This window comes from Benincasa hispida, chromosome 9 (genome assembly GCF_027475165.1).
Source record: "Benincasa hispida cultivar pf3 chromosome 9, pf3_genome.v1.1, whole genome shotgun sequence".
NCBI classification, from domain to species: Eukaryota; Viridiplantae; Streptophyta; class Magnoliopsida; order Cucurbitales; family Cucurbitaceae; genus Benincasa; species Benincasa hispida.
In genome coordinates this window covers 4245440-4265645 of record NC_143486.1, presented here as the reverse complement: position 1 = coordinate 4265645, position 20206 = coordinate 4245440, and the positions used below count along the sequence as shown (strand labels likewise).

The 20206-nt window shown below is 32.2% G+C and overlaps 1 protein-coding gene across 1 annotated transcript; it reads left to right on the top strand.

The window, feature by feature from the left end:
• The first annotated feature begins 611 nt into the window (after positions 1-611).
• On the top strand, positions 612-3518 carry ASIL2 (sequence-specific DNA binding transcription factor). Its single transcript, XM_039042982.2, has 2 exons — positions 612-2473; positions 3248-3518. The coding sequence occupies exon 1, from the start codon at positions 1329-1331 to the stop codon at positions 2451-2453; it is 1125 nt and encodes a 374-aa protein (XP_038898910.1). The 5' UTR covers positions 612-1328; the 3' UTR covers positions 2454-2473; positions 3248-3518.
• Positions 3519-20206: the final 16688 nt, after the last annotated feature.

The following is a 20206-nucleotide window of genomic DNA, read 5'->3' as shown; positions in this document are numbered from 1 at the left end:
AAACTTCAATAATTACACTGTATTTATAACTCATCCAACCACAAAACTAACATAACTCATTGTAGAGGCATAACAAAAATAGCAAGATCGTAGACGTGAATACTTATTTATTTGTCAAAAAGATAAATTAATGGTATAGTAATATAATTAGATGATAATGAATAAAAATTGATTAAAAAAGTACAAAAAAATATCAAATTTAAATGAAATATACAGTTTGATAGATAATAATATGTATAAAATATTGAGTAAAATTCTAATTAGGATAAAAATTTTGAATGCGAATTTTAAATAATAAAATAATATAAATCTAAAGATGTATTATAAATTAAAATCAAAGTAGTGATAAACAAATTAAACATTGATTAATTCTGAATATTTTCAAAATTGGTTAAATCAAATCAAAATATATATGAAATCATTGATTCAAATTTTAAAATGAGAGAAAAATTTGGTACCATTATCTATTGAATCGTTGAAATCAAATGTATTTATTTATATTGTATTTCTATTGACAATTGATATAGTCTCATAACATATGATTCCATTAAAACTGTATTTCTACAGTACTCGAATAAATTATTAATCGACCATATCAGGGATAATTTAGAAATTTAAAAAATATATGTCATGTGCATAGTATGTTTTTGTTCTTGACAAAAATCAAAAGACACCTATAATTTTGCTATTTTCTCCAATCTTCCATTTTTAAAAATGTAACATAGAACCAAACCAATCCGAAAAAAATATAAGAACATCTCAACCCAACTCTAACTCGAAATTAAAATCATCCAACCTGGTGAGGATAAAATTGTAATTAATCAGACATAATTGGAGTTTTAAGTAAATTACTTGTACCACATAAAAACAGCGATGGACTACCTACCCGAGGCTATGCCGGCAGCGTCATCACGGTCACTCCGGTTATGAAAAACTCCCGGTACAAATTACCGCCAATCACGTTTTGCCACGTCGTCTATCCGGTTCTAATTTATCGCCACGTATCCCCTTCCCAAATTACTCCCTCACCGACGCCGTCAGTTCCCTTCTCCCTGTTTTTTCCGTCAACCAAATTAAACTCCCCATTTTTTCTTCACAGAAATTATGCCATTTTCGCCGGTCAACCCCAAACCCTAACCCTAACCCTTTTTCTCTCTCTCGGATCAGACATTTGCATTTCACATCGCGGCATATCTCCGGCTCATGACGGTACCGGACCGATTCACATGCGCCGGTGAACCAACATCACGTTCTTTCCATCTAGTTGCCAGATCGGTGCGTAACATTTTCGGATCGGCGATTTTTTGTTCAAGATTGGACCGGATTCCATGAAGGAAGACGATGAGATTCAGTCCTATCCGTCACCGGGAAGTGGATCTCCTGCTTCGCCGATCTCCAACGGCCGGATTACCGTAACGGTTGCGGCGGCGCCTCCTCCTCCGCCTTCTTCTCAGAACATGATAACCTTGGCTCTGCCGAATCAGCAGTCCAAGGGCGGCGGTGGAGGAAGCGGCGGTGGCGGAAGAGAGGATTGCTGGAGCGAAGGTGCGACGTCGGTGCTGATTGATGCTTGGGGAGAGAGGTATTTAGAACTGAGTAGAGGGAATTTGAAGCAGAAGCATTGGAAAGAGGTTGCTGATATTGTGAGTAGTAGAGAGGATTATACGAAGATACCGAGGACTGATATTCAGTGCAAGAATCGGATTGATACGGTCAAGAAGAAATATAAGACTGAGAAGGCTAAGATTACTGCTGGAGGAGGCCCCAGTAAGTGGCCATTTTATGATAGATTGGATCAACTGATTGGTCCCGCTTCGAAGAATTCTGCTTCTAGCGCCGGTGTAGCGACCGCTGTAAATCCGCCGCTGCAGCAGAACCAGAAAGTTCCTCTAGGAATTCCTGTAGTGAATCGATCGTTAATTCCGTATCAAGCTCATCATAATCACAGTCACCAACAGCAACCAAAGGGGCCAAAAGCTCAGAAGATTCAGTACCACAAGCGGCCTCGAACTACTGATTCCGATTCCTCAGGCTCCGACCGAGAAACATCCCCAACTTCGAGTGATAGTTATCGGCAAGCAAATTTTCAGAGGAAAAATGTTAGGGTTCAGAAGGAAGCGGTGAATCCGAATTTGGGGCAGGTGGGGAAGGCAGAGAAGGGAAGGAATGGATCGAGAGAAAAGGGATGGGGAAATGCTGTGAGTGAATTAACACAAGCAATTCTGAAATTTGGCGAGGCGTATGAACAAGCAGAGAGTTCGAAGCTGGAGCAAGTAGTGGAAATGGAGAAGCAGAGGATGAAATTTGCCAAGGATCTGGAATTGCAAAGAATGCAATTCTTTATGAAGACACAGTTGGAGATTTCGCAGCTCAAACATGGGAGAAGAGTTGTTGCTGCTGGTAATCATCATTGTAGCAACAACAACAACAGTAACAGCGATAGCAGCAACTAGATGATGAGATGCAGAATTAGGTAACTATTTTTCCCATCTTTGGAAATGTTTAGTCTGTATTAGTTTACTTATCTGTATCCTAATTTATCATTTTCTCTCATAAATTAACTTGATCAAGATGTTCAAAGCTTAGTAATTGGCAGTCAGTCTGTTTTACCCATTAGAATTCATCATCATCCACCTTTAGTTTTCTTCATATTGGAAGAAGGGGAAATAGTTTCTCTATATAAAACACTGTTAATTAGAGGAAAATGATGTGGTGGCAAATCCATTTGGAATGAATGACTGTTCCTTCCTACTTCTCTTTTTTGGTAACTAATAGATAAAGATGCCAAATTGTGGTCAGACCCAGATTCTCAATTTACAGAGATGCACTTGTCATCGATTGATTCGAACAAAATATAATAAAAAATAATTATAAAAACAGAAGGGACCAGGAGAAATCATGCCCTGACTTTATATGACAAACACAGTCTCCCTGATCCTCTCATTAATTAAGGTTAACCTTCAATCAATTAGTGGATGAGATTTGAAATTAATAAACTATATTTTTTTTTTGGCAATTTTTGTTGGGAAGAAAAGTATGTGATGATAAGATTGATTGTCTGGTTGTTGAATCTGATACCATGATCTTTTTTTGTCAACAATATAAATATTAACTTTGGATAGGATCAAATCCATGTGGGGTGTGTGTGAGAAAGTGCAATACTTTTTAAGTTTTACTGTAAGTGACCAAAGTCATTTGATTGATCTAATAATACTCAATACTTACTTTTTCATATCCCCACCAAAAGGAAGAACAGATTCAAATGGTAGATCTTGGATAGATTTTCTTGCTTCCACAGGCATTACAACCGTAGGATTTGAAGCCAGAGAACTAAATCTGTTGATTTATTTTGGGCTAATTGAAAGTTTTTCGAATCTATTATTTAGAAACGATGGGAAGATGTGTTGTTTGAGTTGCCATTTTCTTATGATGTTCTATAATCAACTTGAAAACAAAGCTGGATATGTGGATTTGAGCTTCAACCTCAATGGAATTGGCATATGTTAATGACTGTTGAACTTGGTTCAATTCGTCGTCCCACATAAATAGTAGTTACCTGTGACAAAAGTTATTTTAATAATTTCGAAATCACTCTCAATTACACAATTAGCTGTTTTGAATCCATTCTCAATACTAGTTTTTAGTTTTTGAAAGTTCATTTAAAAAACATATACAATTATGTTCAAATTTTATGGCCTACATTGAAAAATGAAGGATGAACAGTCAAGCAGTAGGGTCAAATTTTGGTCTATAAATTTAAAATTATTTAAAATATGGTGTTTTTAAGCCATATCTCAAGTGTAAGGTTAAAAAATTTGAATTTATCCAAAAAAGTGTGATTTAGAAAGCGATTGAAATATATATTTTAAATCAACATTCTATCCTTAACTCGTGTTCCCATCGATAAAAGTATCTCTACTTCTTTTCCTTTTCTTTTTTTCTTTTCTTTTTTTCGGAAGAAAAAAGAAAAGGAAAAGTGAGGTTGGATACATGAAAGGAGGGGCTGATGGTTTGAATTAAAGAGAGGAAATTGGTTCATTCATGTTTGGACTTTGCTTAAAGAAAGTAAAATGTTTAATTTTTGAAGGAAAAAATTCAACCAAAAAAAAAACATGTTTAGATAATTGAGTTTATTGATTTTTCTGAATTTTGATTTTTTTTTTTTTTTTCTTTGGCATAAAGTATAGGTTTAACTTTAACAAACTGGGCAAACTACTACTAACTTCTTTCTTTTTTAGTATAACAATTGCAAAGATGGAGAATCGGCCCTCAACCTTTAGGGAGGATGACCGTGTTAATTACCATCGAATTAAGCTCATTTTAGCTTGAGCAAACTATATCTAAATTGTAGTATTTGTTACAATTGTATCCATAAATTTTTAATGGTAAAATATACAATTGAACAAAAATATGTTTTAGGTAGACAAGAAAATTAAACATTAGTATTGCACATGTGAAGTTTCACTTACTCTGAGAGTTACAATTTGCCTGATTGACTTCTTCGATGTAATCAACTAATAGTTGTCAAAGAAAACATAATAAATTAGGTTTATACTCAAAAACATCTTAGCATAATTGGTTTCATAGAGATTGTTTCAGATCTTCGAGTTTCAGTCAATCTAATCATAGTCGACTTATTTATGCATATGTTCTTGATTAAAAGATAAGATGTTTGATTTCTTTCATTCCATATATAGGGTTGGAAAAAAAACATATAATTCAACTACTCAATACGTTACAATCACGATCAAGATGTGAGAGTTTCAAATTACACCTCTGGACTCTTAATTTGATTAATCATCCTTCTAAACAATATAGTTTCTTAACAATCGGTCACACCGTTTTCTCCAATCGGTGTGTTAGGTCAAGGGATCGAATCCTACTAAACAATTTAGTTCTTACAAGTACACTCTTGAACTTTTAATGTGATGGATGAACCCCATATTATTTGTTATTTAGTGCAATCAGTCTCTCAATTAGTTTTAACATTGGTATATCTATAAAATTAAAAATTTGATATGAACGTGATCAACAATATTTTAATTATTGATTTCGATTCATCTTCAATATTAATGTTGAACCTTAAATTTCAAATGTCACTTCAATTTTTTTTAAAAAAATCAAAATGTATTTGTAACTCGCTATCAAGGTCGAATGAAAAATAATAATAATAACAAACTATAGGAGTCGATTGTAACAATTAACAAATTGCATGAACTAATTGATTAAATTAAGGGTGTAATTGTAACAACCTATCTAGTTTAAGACTAGGAGTGATTGATCAAATAAAATGATCGAGAGTGTAATTGTAGTAAATTTTATAATTTAGATGTGGTTTGTATAATTAAAAAATAAAATAAAATAAAAACATCTAAGTTTCTCGACAATAAAAAGCAAATTATTTCAAATAATTTAACTCAATAATGACGGGAAAGAAATAATTCAAATACGTTTCCTATTTCAATCTTCTATTAATGCACTTTCTTAAAAGGCACTCAAAAAAAGAGGAAAAAACAAGGCACTTTAAAATAAAACTACCGCCATAATTCTGACCGCAAATCATCCTTCAAAAACATTCTCGACTCTTGTTTGTTAAAACTATTTTTTTTTAAATTAACAAAAAAGAAAAAAAAAATCTTTATATTATTATTAGTACTATTTATTTGTTTATTTATTCGAAATTAGACTATTTATCCTAAAAAAGATAATAATTAGATACAACATAGGTTGCATCTAATCATGTGCATCTTCTTTTTTAGGCACAGATAAAAAAAAATTAAAAATCATTTTTTATTTTAAAAAATTGCCACATGATTTTATTGGATAATTCCTGCATATATTTTTTTTATATATATTTTTTCAAAAATATAAAAACATGCATCCAAAGGAACAAGGGAGTGTTGGGGTTTTTATCTCCTAAAAATGTGTAGGTGAAGGTTCGTTTCCGCCTTTCTTAAAGGTTGAATTTTATTTTATTTTTTTATATATTTTTTAAGGGACTTTTTGAAATATTAAAAAATTAAAAGTATTTATGCTTTATAGCAAAAGTTTCAAAAAATATATGATACTTTTGAAACTTTTTACTATAAAATATAAATATCTTTTAGGTTTTTCTATTTATAAGAATTTCTTTTTTTTTAAAAGTTTCAATATATCTTAAAAGCAATTATATTCGCAAATTCATAGTTAATCCTTTTAATAGATATTTATTATGAGTATTATAATAATAAATATATGATCATTGCTTATTGTCCCAAAAGTCATGTGTCACCCTTCATATTGACCATATGTCTTGTAGTTATTCATGTTTGGTGTCCATGTAAGTCCACATCCTACTTGCCACGTTGTCTATAAATAGTGGGATTTTGTGGATCTTAAGAGCACACACCCATTGGTAAGAAATCCACTTCAAATTCCACTAAATTTTCTATTATCCAATTTTATAATTTTAGTTATTTTGTGATTTTAGTTATTCTATATTTTATTTATTATTATTATATTTTTCCCATATCTGTGTTTCAATTGTGCTCCTCAATTTCAGAACACGTTATCAGCACAAGCTTCTGTCGTTTTCTCCGCTAAAGGTAGGTCTTAAAGATATGTCGATTTTCCCTCTTCGTTATAATTAAAAAATTTGATGTTATTTTGCATATTCAATATCTATTAAATTTCTAATATAAATACAAAATTAGAATTCGCAACCCTTGACATTAATGGCAATAATTATTTGTCACGGGGTGTTTGATGCTAAAATTCACCTAGATACCATGAACTTGGGAGAAACAATTAAAGAAGGAAAATATGACATCAATTCAGACCAAAGTAAAAGTTATGATTTTCCTTCGTCACCATCTTCATAAGGGATTGAAAATGGAATATCCTACAATAAAAGATCCTCGTATCTTGTGGGAAAATGTAAAAGAAAGATATAATCATCGAAAGTCCGTTATTCTTCCTAAAACTCGTTATAAGTAGATGTATTTGAGGCTACAAGATTTTAAATCAGTAGGTGATTACAACTTCGCATTAATTAAAATCAGTTCAAAATTGTTGTTATCGGATAAATAATTACTAATGTTGATATGTTAGAGAAGACATTTTCTACGTTTCATGCCTCAAATATGCTCATGCAGCAACAATATCGAAAGAAATGTTTTAAACAGTTTTCTGAATTAATTTTATGTCTTATTGTAGTCGAACAAGATAACGAGTTATTGATAAAAAAAATCATGAATCTCGACCAATCGAAACAACATCATTCCCTGAAGTCAATACTGTGAATTTTAATAATAATCGTGGTCGAGGTCGAGGTCGCAGTCGAGGTCATGACTGTAGCAAAGGAATAAATAATTATTATTTTTGTGATGCTCGTTTTAATCATTCAAATTTCAAATGAACAACACAAAATGATGATCACAAAAGAAAAACTCCACAAGATAAGAGTTAAAAAAATGTTGAAAATAAATGCTTCCGATGCAGAATGACTGGGCATTGGTCACGTACCTGTCTTACGTCAAAACACTTAGTTGACCTCTATCAAGCCTCCTTGAAGGAAAAAGGGAAAAATGTTAAAGCAAGTTTTGCATACCAGGATAACGATATATTTAACCCATCCCATATAACAAATTTGGATGTGACGAACTTCTTTGAATCTCCTGAAGATATGATTGACGCAGTTAATAGAACATCAAGTGTTTCTTTTGATTTTGAGAATATCCAGACTTAATGTTATTATTTTCTTTTATCTATTTTTATTTTTTTTTTAGTAACTTTGATATATTTTAAGTGTTGTTTTTCTAATTGTAATTTTTTTTTTTTATGAAGAAACATAGATCATTTTCATATGTTGGGTGTTTAAAAAATGAGCAAATAAGATCTGTTTGGCAAACAGTGCAACCACACACAGAATGCTTACAAATAAAAAATATTTTTTCAAATTGACAATGCTAAAAGCAAAAGTAAATGCAATATCAAGTTCTGCTAACTTGATCGGAGGTTTTGGAAAAGCAAATATTATTTTGCCTAGAGGAACAAAATTTACAGTTGACAATGCATTGCTCTCTAGTCCATCAAAGGCAAATCTTCCAAGTTTTAAAGATTTACGTTGCATTATTATCATATCAAGACTGATAGTAAGAATAATGTGAAATATCTATATATCATATCCACTGTCTCAAATGAAAAACGTATATTGGAAGAGTTGTCTACTTTACCTTCTGAATTGTATTATATTCATATATGAGTAATTGAAACATATGCAACAATGAACATGAAATTCATGAATTCAGACATATTTACAATTTGGCATGACTGATTGGGTCATCCAGGATCTATAATGATGCGGAGAATTATTGAGAATTCAAATGGACAATCATTGAAGAACTAGAAGACTATTCAATCTAATGAATTATCATGTGATGTGCTCTCAAGGAAAAATGATAATTAGGCCATCACTAGCTAAAGAGTGGACTGAATCACCTGAAATTTCATATTGAATTCGTGGTGATATATATGGATTCATTAACCCACCAAGTGGATCATTTAAATATTTTATAGTATTAATAGATGCAATAAGTAGATGGTTACATGTGTGTTTATTATCAGGTCGAAATCTTACATTTCCAAGATTACTTGCTCAAATAATGAAGTTAAGAGCACAATTTATTGATTATACAATTAAGACCATTCGTCTTGCTGAATTTACATCCCAAGCTTTTGATAATTATTGTATGTCAATTGGGATAAGTGTTGAACATCTTGGCATTCATGTTCATATACAAAATGGTTTAGCATAATCATTTATAAAATGTTTGCAATTAATTACAAGACCATTACTTATGAGAGCTAAGATTCCTTCATCTGTATGGAGGCATGTTGTTTTGCATGCAGCGTTACTTGTATATATTAGGCCAATAGCTTATCATAAGTACTCGTCATTACAATTAGCTTATAATCGTAAGCCAAATATTTCCCATTTGAAAATTTTTGGTTGTGCAGTATATGTTCTAATTGCTCCACCATAAAGTACTAAGATGGGTCCTCAAGAAGAGTTAAGAATATATGTTAGATATGATTCCTCATCAATTATTAAATATCTTCAACCCCTGATGGATAATGTATTTACTGCACGATTTTTTTATTGTCATTTTAATGAGAAAATTTTTCCAACATCAGGGGGAGGAATTAAGAAATTGGAAAAGGAAATTACATGGAATGCATCGTTATTGTCTCATTTCGATCCCTTGAGCGGAAGCAGGTCGACCAAATTCCATTTTACAGTAAACATGAAACAAGATATGCATTTAATTATAAATTACAACATGCTAAATAAAGGGTTTCAAGAAACATCAGCTTTGAAGACCTTTCTTCACGTTTTACCTCAAACAGTTCACGAACAACTTGAAGACTTTCTTCAAGATTAACCTCGAACAAGAACGAATACTATCACGAATGTTTCCTCAGTATTTTCAGGATGAGAACCCAATAATGGTGGGCTCTGGCTATTTTGGTTTTGAGGAAAAACTTCGTGTAGAAGAGGAAAGATTGAGAACTCTCTAAAAAACTCAAATACACAGAACTCTTCTATTGTCTTTCTCACTTTTTCAATCAATTAACCTTGGCTAAGAAGAAGAAGAAAGATTTATCTTCTATATGTCAAATATATCCACCACCCACTTACGTGATTGGAGAGAAAATAAGGGGAAGGGAGTTGTAACTCCCTTCCTTATTATTAAAATAATAATAATATAAATATAAATATGATAACCGACTTATCATAATATATATGTATGTATGTATGTATATATATATATATATATATATTAAATTATATGTTATATCAAATATAACATATAACCTATTGTTTTAATATTGTATCACGTATAAAATAAGCTATTTTTTCTTTTTTCTTTTATATGTAAATCTTATTTATATAATTTAACAACTATGAATCCAATTCATAGAAACTATATTTGAATATCATTCAAATAGTCATTTCCTTCCATTAAGCTATAATGTATCAAATATATTAAAACAATTATATCACATATAATTGAAACAACTTAATTATATCATATATAATTAATCTCTATATTAATTTGAACAATTCAAATTGATCAAAAAACTTATTTTCAATTAATCCTATTGAGCTACCAAAGGAACCTCATGGACCTGTAGCTTGAAGCTCCAACAATACATGAATAACTAATTAAACTATTTAATTACATTATTCATCATTTGTTAACTGTTGAGCACTCCACTAAATACCGACAGCTACACTGTTTGCACTACATATATATTTCTATTTCTATTGGATATAATCAATCAATAATATGATGACCATTCAGAAAATTGCTTGTAAGTACAGCTAGGCCAAATTACCGTTTTGCCCCTGTAGTTACATCTAACTCTTTAAGTACCACTGATTCCTCTAATGAACAATAGATCATAGTCGAACTATGACTAAACCCCTCTCGAGCTAGGGGAAGGTGTGGCGCCACATTGTTCAATACCCGGAATCAACCCTTAAGGGAGCAATTTATCTACTTAACCTTGCATCGGAAAAGGAGTAAATCCATATTGTGTAGCTGTATTCCCAACTCCCTAGACGAATCCCTAAAATGGTAGGCTTGTTGAGTCGGAGATTTGGCCATTCTCACCCATACAAATCAAAGGACCTCCCTCATAAGCACGAGTTCACAACTCACTTAGGATTCAAGTCATGTTACCAACGTGTCTTAATTTTAGGTGTCAAATTTGGGCATTTTTTTTAGGATAAATTTTAAGTCTTTTATGTTGAGTTGCAACAGTTTTAAACAAATCAATGTTATGGAGGGCTTAGTTGTTGACGGTCTTAGCACATAAAGATTCTTTTCCAGTTTGTAGAATAAATATTAACACCATTATTGGAAATAAACACTTTATTAGAGAGAAAGTTGATATCATAATTATGTTCAAGCAAACACTTTACATAAACTAAGTTCATTTTTAAATCGAGAACTACAAATAAATCTTTTAATATAAGAAATACGTTCTATAAAGTCAACCGAAGACCTCCCACTGCCACAGTCGAGATGACGTACCCGGTTCCAACTTGCATCATCATCTCACCAGTATCTAGTTGCCACCAGGAACTACCCTGAAATGAATAATAAACATGGTTAGTGGCCCATAGTCAATAATCCAGACAGAATCATCATTCTACATTGAACAGGTTTCCAATACAAGTAAATCATATTTATCTTGTTTGGATTTCTTCTTTTCTGCCAAATATTTAGGGTATTTCCTCTTCCAATGACCATTTTGGTTACAGTATAAACATTTTCCTTTGTTAGCCTTTATGGGTTATCTACCCTATGAACAGTAACTACGAAGTTAGCCTTCCTCTTTCCACCATTATTCTTCTTCCACTTTTTCGTGCCGGAGGAAGAAGGTACATATTTAGTTCCAAAGGTCGAACCTTTATGTAAATTTTTAGAAGATTAGGCAACATTTGCTTCACTCTTCTTCTCCTTGCTTTACAACAAATATTGGAAGGTTTGTAGCTCATTGAGTAGAGTAGTCAAGATGTAGTCAATCCTGTTGAAAACAACATTGCTACGGAAATGCATAAAACTTTCAGATAAAGACTCAAGTATGAAGCTAACCTGATTAGCTTCATCGATGCTTGACACATTCATCTTCGTCACGTTGAAGTAGATCATCGTGTTGAGAACATGTTCTCGAACAGATGCTCCTTCTTGCATACGAACATTGAAGACGTGTTTCAGAGCGTCATGCCTGAGCCATGCAGACGGTTGTCCTAACGTTCCCCTCGGGGACTCCGTGTGAAGGAAATCTAAACACAGATGTCCTGTGAGCAACGGAAGTGGATCGTTCTAAATCCCATTGAGAAAGAACACACAAACAATTACAGTCTAAACAGAAACGAACATATTATGTATAATCAGAAATTACAGCATGCTACTTATAAAGGAAGATACAAAGGGATAGAGTATGCAAACCTTTGAAGAACTCTTATTCACATATCCTTTGATTGTTCAGCAAAATGTTCAATCAACATGAACTCGAACACAACGATCAAACTCAATCTCAACAAATGTCTGGATGCACCTCGATCATAATCGAGTTCAACCTGATCCTCGAACATAACTAAAACATCATCGCGATGGTTAACTTGGTATTCTCGATGTGAGAATCCAAAAGTTGTGGGCTCTATATGATTTTGGATTAAGGAAAGCAGGAGGTAGACGATCGAATAAGTGGAAGATGAATACTATCTATCATATAGATGATGTACTCGATCATTTAGAAGATGAAGCCTATCGTATAGACTTTGCTACTCGATTGTGTAGTATCGAATAAGCGTATAGTAAACTCGTAGCTCCATCATATATGCTCTCTATGATATCGCTTAGTAAAACCTTTTTACTTGAAAGCCTTTTGTAAGATTTTTCCGAAATGAATCATCAATCTAATTTTGGAAAACCATTTTCCTTTTTATCTCACAGTTACCATAAAACTTCCAATAACCTTCCATTCAAATCGGTTATTAGTGAAAAGGAATAATTAATATGTTATAAATAAATATAATAACCAACTTATCATATTATATTTATAACTTATAGTTTTAATATTTCATCATATGTAACATATAAACCATAGTTATTTTTCTATTTCATAGTTTTTAATATAAATCATATTTATATTAATTCCTCCAATTAATGTATCTAATACATCATATCAATTATATCACATATAATTGAATTTCCTCTTGTTAATTTGAACACTTCAAATTAATCCAAAATCTGATTCTCAACTTGAACTCATTTAGCTACCAAGGAGATCTCATGGATCTGTAGTTTGAAGCTCCAACGGTACGTGAATAACTGATTAAACTCTTTAATCACGAGATCCACCATCTGTTAACTATTGATAACTCCACTAAAGACCGACAGCTGCACTCTTCACACTACAGATATATTTCTGTGTCCATATGACCAATCAACGGTGCGATGACCCTTCACAAATCGCTCGTAAGTACAACTGGACCAATTCACCGTTTTCCCTATGTAGTTACATTTAACTTATTAAGTACCACTAATTCCTCTAATGAACAATAAGTCATAGTCCTACTACGACTAAGTTCTCTTGGGCCAGGAGAGGGTGTGGCCACTATGCTCAAGACCATGAACCAACCCTTAAAGGAGCAATTTATCTACTTACCTCTATTTCGGGGAATGAGTGAATTCCATCTTGTGTAGTTGAGTTCCCAATTCCCCAATAAGACGAATCCCCAAAATGGTAGGCTCGTTGAGTTGGCAATCTGGCCACTCTCACCCATACAAATCAAAGGACCGCTCTCATGAGCAGGAGTTCCCAACTCACTCAGAATTAAGGTCATATCACCTATGGTCATTTTAGTGAAATGTAAATCTCAATTATCATCGGCGTTATATAAAGAAACTAATCATCTCGTGGTCCGGTCTTATACAAACTCTTTGTATAGGATACCCCCGCTCGCATGCTCCACATGAATGGTCAGGATCAGACCACTTGTAGCACTTTACAACACTTGTAACATCTATAAAGCGGGACGTATCAGTAGTATCGACAGGATAAGGTATCCCTCATTTATCTATCTACTACAAATTATTTAGGTTATTACTCAAGGAATGATCTACTTGTATGTCTCACATACATGCTTAAGTTACATGAAATAACAACGGATCTTAGTTTATTGTATTTTGAGTAAATGCATATAAAATATTTATTTTATTGATAATAATATGTGTACAAAATAATTAATCAACATAAAAATTATTAATTAATTAATTAAACGACTACATTAAATCATATTTAATATATAATTAATCAACATATAATTATCACATACACATATAATATATAATGTTATTCAAATATTTTGCATTCTTAATTATAGATCACATCTATAATTGACCATATTATATTAATCTCATTAATATGCGATTGATTTGAATAATTTAAACCATTCCTCTTATATATCATTTAGTGAGCTAACAATACGACCTTATAGATATATAGATTAGAAACTCTATATAATATTAATTAATTAAACTATTTAATTAAATTATCAATTTTCATCAACTACTAGTCATTCCACTAAAAATCGATAGTTGCACTCTTCACATTGTAGATTTATTTATGTGTCCACGGATATAACCAATCAACAATGAGTCGACCATTCACAAATTGCTCATAACTATATATGGGTCAAAATATCGTTTTACCCATGTAGTTACATCTAACTCCTTAAATATCATTGATGCCTCTAATGAACAAACAGTTTATAACAGACTATAAATTAACACCTCTCGGGCGAGTGAGAGGTTCAAGCCTCAATGTTCATGACCTGGAATTAGCTATTAAGAGAGAAATTTATCTATTTTTCCTAAGGTCGGGAAAGGAGTGAATTTCATCTTGTGTAATTGTGTTTCCAACTCCCTATTCGAACCAGTACCCAAAATAGTAGGCTTGTTGAGTTGGCTAATAAAACCACTATCGCCCATACAAATCAAAGGATTGTCCTTATAGACAGAAGTTTAAACTCACTCAGGATTAAAGTTAAGTCACTTATGGTCATGCTAGTGAAATGTAAGTCTCTTATAGCAACGGTGTTATATAGAGAGACTATTCATTTCGTGGTCCGGTCTTATACAAACTCTTGTATAGACCCTGCTCACATGTCTCCACATGAAAAATCGAGATCAGATCATTTGTAGTACTTTACAATAATTGTAACATCTACAAAATACATCGTATTCATAGTATCACCAAGATAAGGTACCCAACCTTATCCATCTACTATAGACCGGTTAGATTATCACTTAAACGTGGTCCACCTATGTCTCCACATACATGTTTAAGTTTCATAAAATAAACTTAGATCTTAGTTTATTGGATTGATTTAATGTAGTCTAAACATTAATAAAATGCCTCTTATTTTATTAGACATATAATTTGTTTTTACCAACTATAAGATACACTCGATTTAGGACATTAACTCCAACCTATGCTTATTCATATGGTTATGACGTTGAAAAGGTACTAACTTTTATTCCTATGCTTATACTTTCTTCGTCATGGAATTTATGCCATCTTAGAGGTATTCTTGGTATAAATAAAAACATTTTTTTTTTTATTCTGTACTCATTTGCAATTTTCTTTTCAATTTTATAGAAAATTGTAAGGCAAAATAAAATGAAATAAAATGTGAACCAATTTAAAATTATAAATGAAATTATAAATTGAAAATTAGGGAATAATTTATTTTTTGTTTTTCTGTATATACAACTATATTTATAAAGATTAATTTTAAACTATATTTATAAAGATTAATTTTATGTATTTATAGCTATTCTTTGTATAAATAAAAACATACGCCCAAAATGACGAGAAGCTAAATCAAAATAACAACGAATCCAACGAAGTACAGAGCTAATAACAATCGAAAAATCAAACATGTAAGAGCGAATTGGTATATGGGGGAGTCTAGACATGAACATACAAATCTTAAGTCAGAAACCAAATATTCGAAAAGGTTTTAGATCTAAAAAAAAGTTAGATCTATAAAAAAAAATCGTTCATATCTACTAAAAAAATAGTTAGATCTACCAAAAAAAAAAGTTAGAATAATAATAAAAAAAAAATAGTTAAATCTACCAAAAAATTGTTCATGTCTATTAGATCTAAAAAAACATTCATACAAAGAAAACCGAAGAAGAGAAACACAACATTCAACAAGAAAATGCAAATGTAGAATGAAGTTTGATGAGAATACAACCCATACCCAAAGGGAAAAAAAAGAGACGAGATGAAAGAAGACAAATCGAACAGTGAAGAAGAGAGAAGATGAAAAGTGAGTAATAAAACGCGTGATGGAAAAAGAAAGATATAAGGGGGAAAGTGATTAAAATGTTTGGAAAAACGAGTTTGAAATGGGGGAGAGAAAAAGGTAGAGTAAAACACTGGGTTTATAACCCACCATTTTCTTTTAAACGGGCAACAAACATTGGATGAGCTTTTTAATCCCCCAACAAACTCTACTGCTTTATCAAATAACCACTAAATGTAGGTAAAGTTGATTTGGTATATTTTACAAACTCACGACAACTCTCGCTTCTTCCAATATTTTTAATGTTCCACCCATTCGCCTGTCGACATCTATCACTACCAGACTCTGGGCTCTGACAACCACCTCTGATGACAACTCCGACAACTAATTTCGAGCTCCAGCAATCACCTCCGATGACTAACTCCGACACCACCTTTGTAGGCTCCGACTGAAGGAACTGTGAAATTTTATAACAGACGTGGGGATCAACCCAATTTTATTTCTATAGAACAAAAATTTTACAGAACATACAATTATGCATTAATGAAGAATTTACAGCATGCATCTTTTAAAAGAAAAAAAAAAAGCTGGGGGAAATACGTACCCTTGAAGAAACCAATTTCTTCACGAAATTACTCCTCGAACAGTCACGACCCAAAATAGCCACCACTACAAGTGAGACCTCCATATTCTCTTTTGGGATGAGAATTTCTTTGGATTGTGTGGGATCTGAGATTTTGGAAGAGGGAGAAAGTTTGAGAGAGAGAAAATAGTTTAGCTGTAGGGAGTCTTTTGTATGCTTTTTCTAGAGAGAAAAATTGAGATCTTCTGTGAAGAAGATGAATCACCCAAAAAACAAAACCACCCTCCACTCCCACATTTGATGAGAGAAAAACTGAGAACTTTTGAAATTTAAAATTAAATTTATAAATTTAATTTAATTAATATATATATATATAACACATAACCTAAAGTTTTATTATCTCATACATATATGATATTTAATATAAATCACATTTATAATAAATTTAATTATATGAATCTCATTCATGTGATTAGTATTTGAATCATATTCAAATATTTAATTCATCTCTATTGAACTTTATATGTAATTATATCACATATAATTAAATCACTCAATTAATTTAAACAATTCAAATTAATCCAAAATTAGTTCCCAATAATCCATATTGAGCTACACATGAGACTTTATGAACATGTAGATTGAAGCTCCAATAGTACTTGAATAATTAATTAAACTCTTTTAATTAAATTATTCAACATCCATTAACTGTCGGTCACTTCACTAAAGACCGACAACTGCACTCTTCACACTACAGATATATTTCTGTGTCCATTAGATATAACCAATAAACGTTGCGATAACTCTTCACAAATTGCCCGTAAGTACAATTAGGTCAAAATTATCGTTTTCCCCATGTAGTTACATCTAACTCTTTAAATACCACTGATCCCTCTAATGAACAGTAAGTCATAATCCAACTATGACCAAAATGCTATCAGGTCAAGAGAAGGTGCAGTGCCACATTATTCAAGCCCCATAATCAGCCTTTAAGGGAGCAATTTATCTGCTTACCCAAATATTAAGGAATTGATGAATTCCATCTTGTGTGGTTGTGTTTCCAGCTCCCTAATCAGATAAATCCTCAAAATGGTAGGTTTATTGAGTCGACGATTTTCCCACTCTCACCTACACAAATCAAATGATCGCCTTCATGGGTATGATTTCAACACTCACTTATGATTCAGGTCATGTCACCTATGATCATCCTAGTGAAATGTAGGTCTCTATTATGAATGGTGTTATATAATGAGACTAGTCATTTCTTGGTTCGGTCTTATACAAACTTCTTTGTATAGAACACCCTCGCTCACATGTCTCTACATGAATGATCAGGATCAAATCATTTATAGCACTTTACAATAGTTGTAACATCTACAAAGCGGGTCGTATTCGTAGTGTCACCAGGATATAAGGTATATAGCATTATCCATCTACTACAGACCATTTGGACTATCATTTAAACATGATTCACCTGTATGTCTCTATATACATGTTTAAGCTACAGAAGATAACATTGGATATCAGTTTATTAGTTTGTGAGTTAATGCTACAAAATGTCGAATAAAACATCTCATATTTTATTAAATAAATAAAATGTTTGTACATTACAATTATAAATTACATAACCCACAAGAGTTAGGGTATCAACCTCAACACCGACAACCACTCTCGGCTATAAACTCTGATCATATCACATTCGATGACCACCTTCGAGCGCATAACTCCGGCGATCGACTCGGGCTTCGACAATGACTTCCAACGACAAAATTTTGACAACCAATTCTAATACCACCCTCATGCGACCAATTTTGAGCTCCGACAACCTTTTCCAACTATAAACTTTGACTAAAATCATCTATAAGAATCAACTTTAACAACCACCTTCATGCGACCAACTTCGACGGTCAACCTTAAGGCTCCAAAAACCACGTTTGACAACAAACTCCAGCGACCAGCTCCAATCCCACTTTCATAAGACCAACTTCAAGCTTCGACAACCGCCTCTAACAAAAATCATCTTCGATAATCAACTTTAACAACCACTTTTGACTATTATAAGATCGACGACTGTTAAAGTATGTTGTAGGGTTGTTGATTATATAAAAAATAGTATTTTTCTCTACATTAAGTACAATATTTATATGTAGAAATTTGTAAGATATATTTGTATTTAATTGAATTTACATATCAAATGAGTATTAATAGTATTTGGAAAAGTATGTATATAGTTTAATAGTATGTAACATATAAAAAAAATGATGATTTTTTTCCTGGAACATTTTTTGGCAAGAAATAGTAAAAAATGGAAATTTATTTACTGATGATCATCCAAATTTAGAGGAATTTAAAGTGAAATTGTCGAAGAAATCTAGTGGCATTCTATTGGCTATTAAGATGATTGGGGAGATTCAATTAAAAAAATTATGTCGGAGTAATTATACAGAGCAACAACAGGAAGAATAAGAAGAAAAATAAATGATGATGTCAAAATTCATGGAGAAAAATTAAAAATCAAAAGTTTTGATTTCTCTTTGATTTTCCATTTTGTTTAACATTATTCCTCCAAAAAATGTAGTTGGTTAATTATTGTTCATTGCTCAAAAAAAAAAAAAAAAAGATAAACTTTAAAAATTAAAAGAAAAAGATTGCAATCCATATTTTATTTAATACGAAGATAGGTAGTATTATTGAATAAAAAAATTTCAAAACAAAAATAGTCATCATAAGACGAGATCATTTAAAGTTCAAAAAACTGTACCAGATATCCTAGACGTGTATCCTCAACTTTGCAACCCAGACACAAATATATGAACTTAGATTAAACAACTCTACACTTAAAACATAGACATATGAACTCTACAAATATATGAACTTCAGTTATCATATATCAACTCAGTGTCTCAAATAAACTCTGTGTATGAAAAGACCAGGGAAGATAAACTCAATATCAAGTGGTTTGGGGATGAAATGAATCCAAGTATTGAGTAATTATTAATCTAATATGACCCAATCCAAAGTTATAATTCATGTCATTATCTTTGTAAATGCATTAGTATAACTCCACACAAGAGATCTTAATTTGGAACTAGGGTTAGCAACGGGACCAGGAGAGGTGGGGGATTTTACCTCCATCCCCACCATTTGAAGGCAAGGACGGGGGCAAGGATTCCCCGTCGCAAAGACCCGTTTCCCTGTGTTTCCCTTTTGTTTCCCCATAGAGACTTTTTTGCACCCCCCCCCCCCCCCCCATTTTTTATCCTAAAATTCTAATTGGTTTGGCTTGGACACTTTAGATTGGGCTAAATTAAAAACTAGGCTAAATGTAAACAGTTAAATACCTATATATATATATATATATAGGGACGAGGACGGGGACGGGGCAAGGATTCCCTCCCCATCCCCGATTTGACCCCATCTCCAGTCAATTCGGGGATTCTTTGTCCTGATCGAGACGGGGCCCCACGGTGAATTTTTCCAACCAATTTGGAACTTAAGTCGGAAGTTTGTAGCTCATTTGAAAATCCACATCTCAATTATAAATATTATTACAATCACACCCTTCGAACTTTTAATTTGACCAATTGTCCATTGTTGGCTTCAGATTTTTTTTGCAATGAAACTCGTCAATATTACAAAATGCATAACCATCTACCAATATAAATGTCGTTCCAATCAAACTTTCAAACAATAAATTTACACCAATTTTTTTTCAACTGGAACGGACAACTAATTTATTTAATGTGGTT

Coding starts and splice junctions, on each gene's coding strand:
- ASIL2 (XM_039042982.2), top strand. CDS start 1,329: ATGAAGGAAGACGATGAGATTCAGTCCTATCCGTCACCGGGAAGTGGA.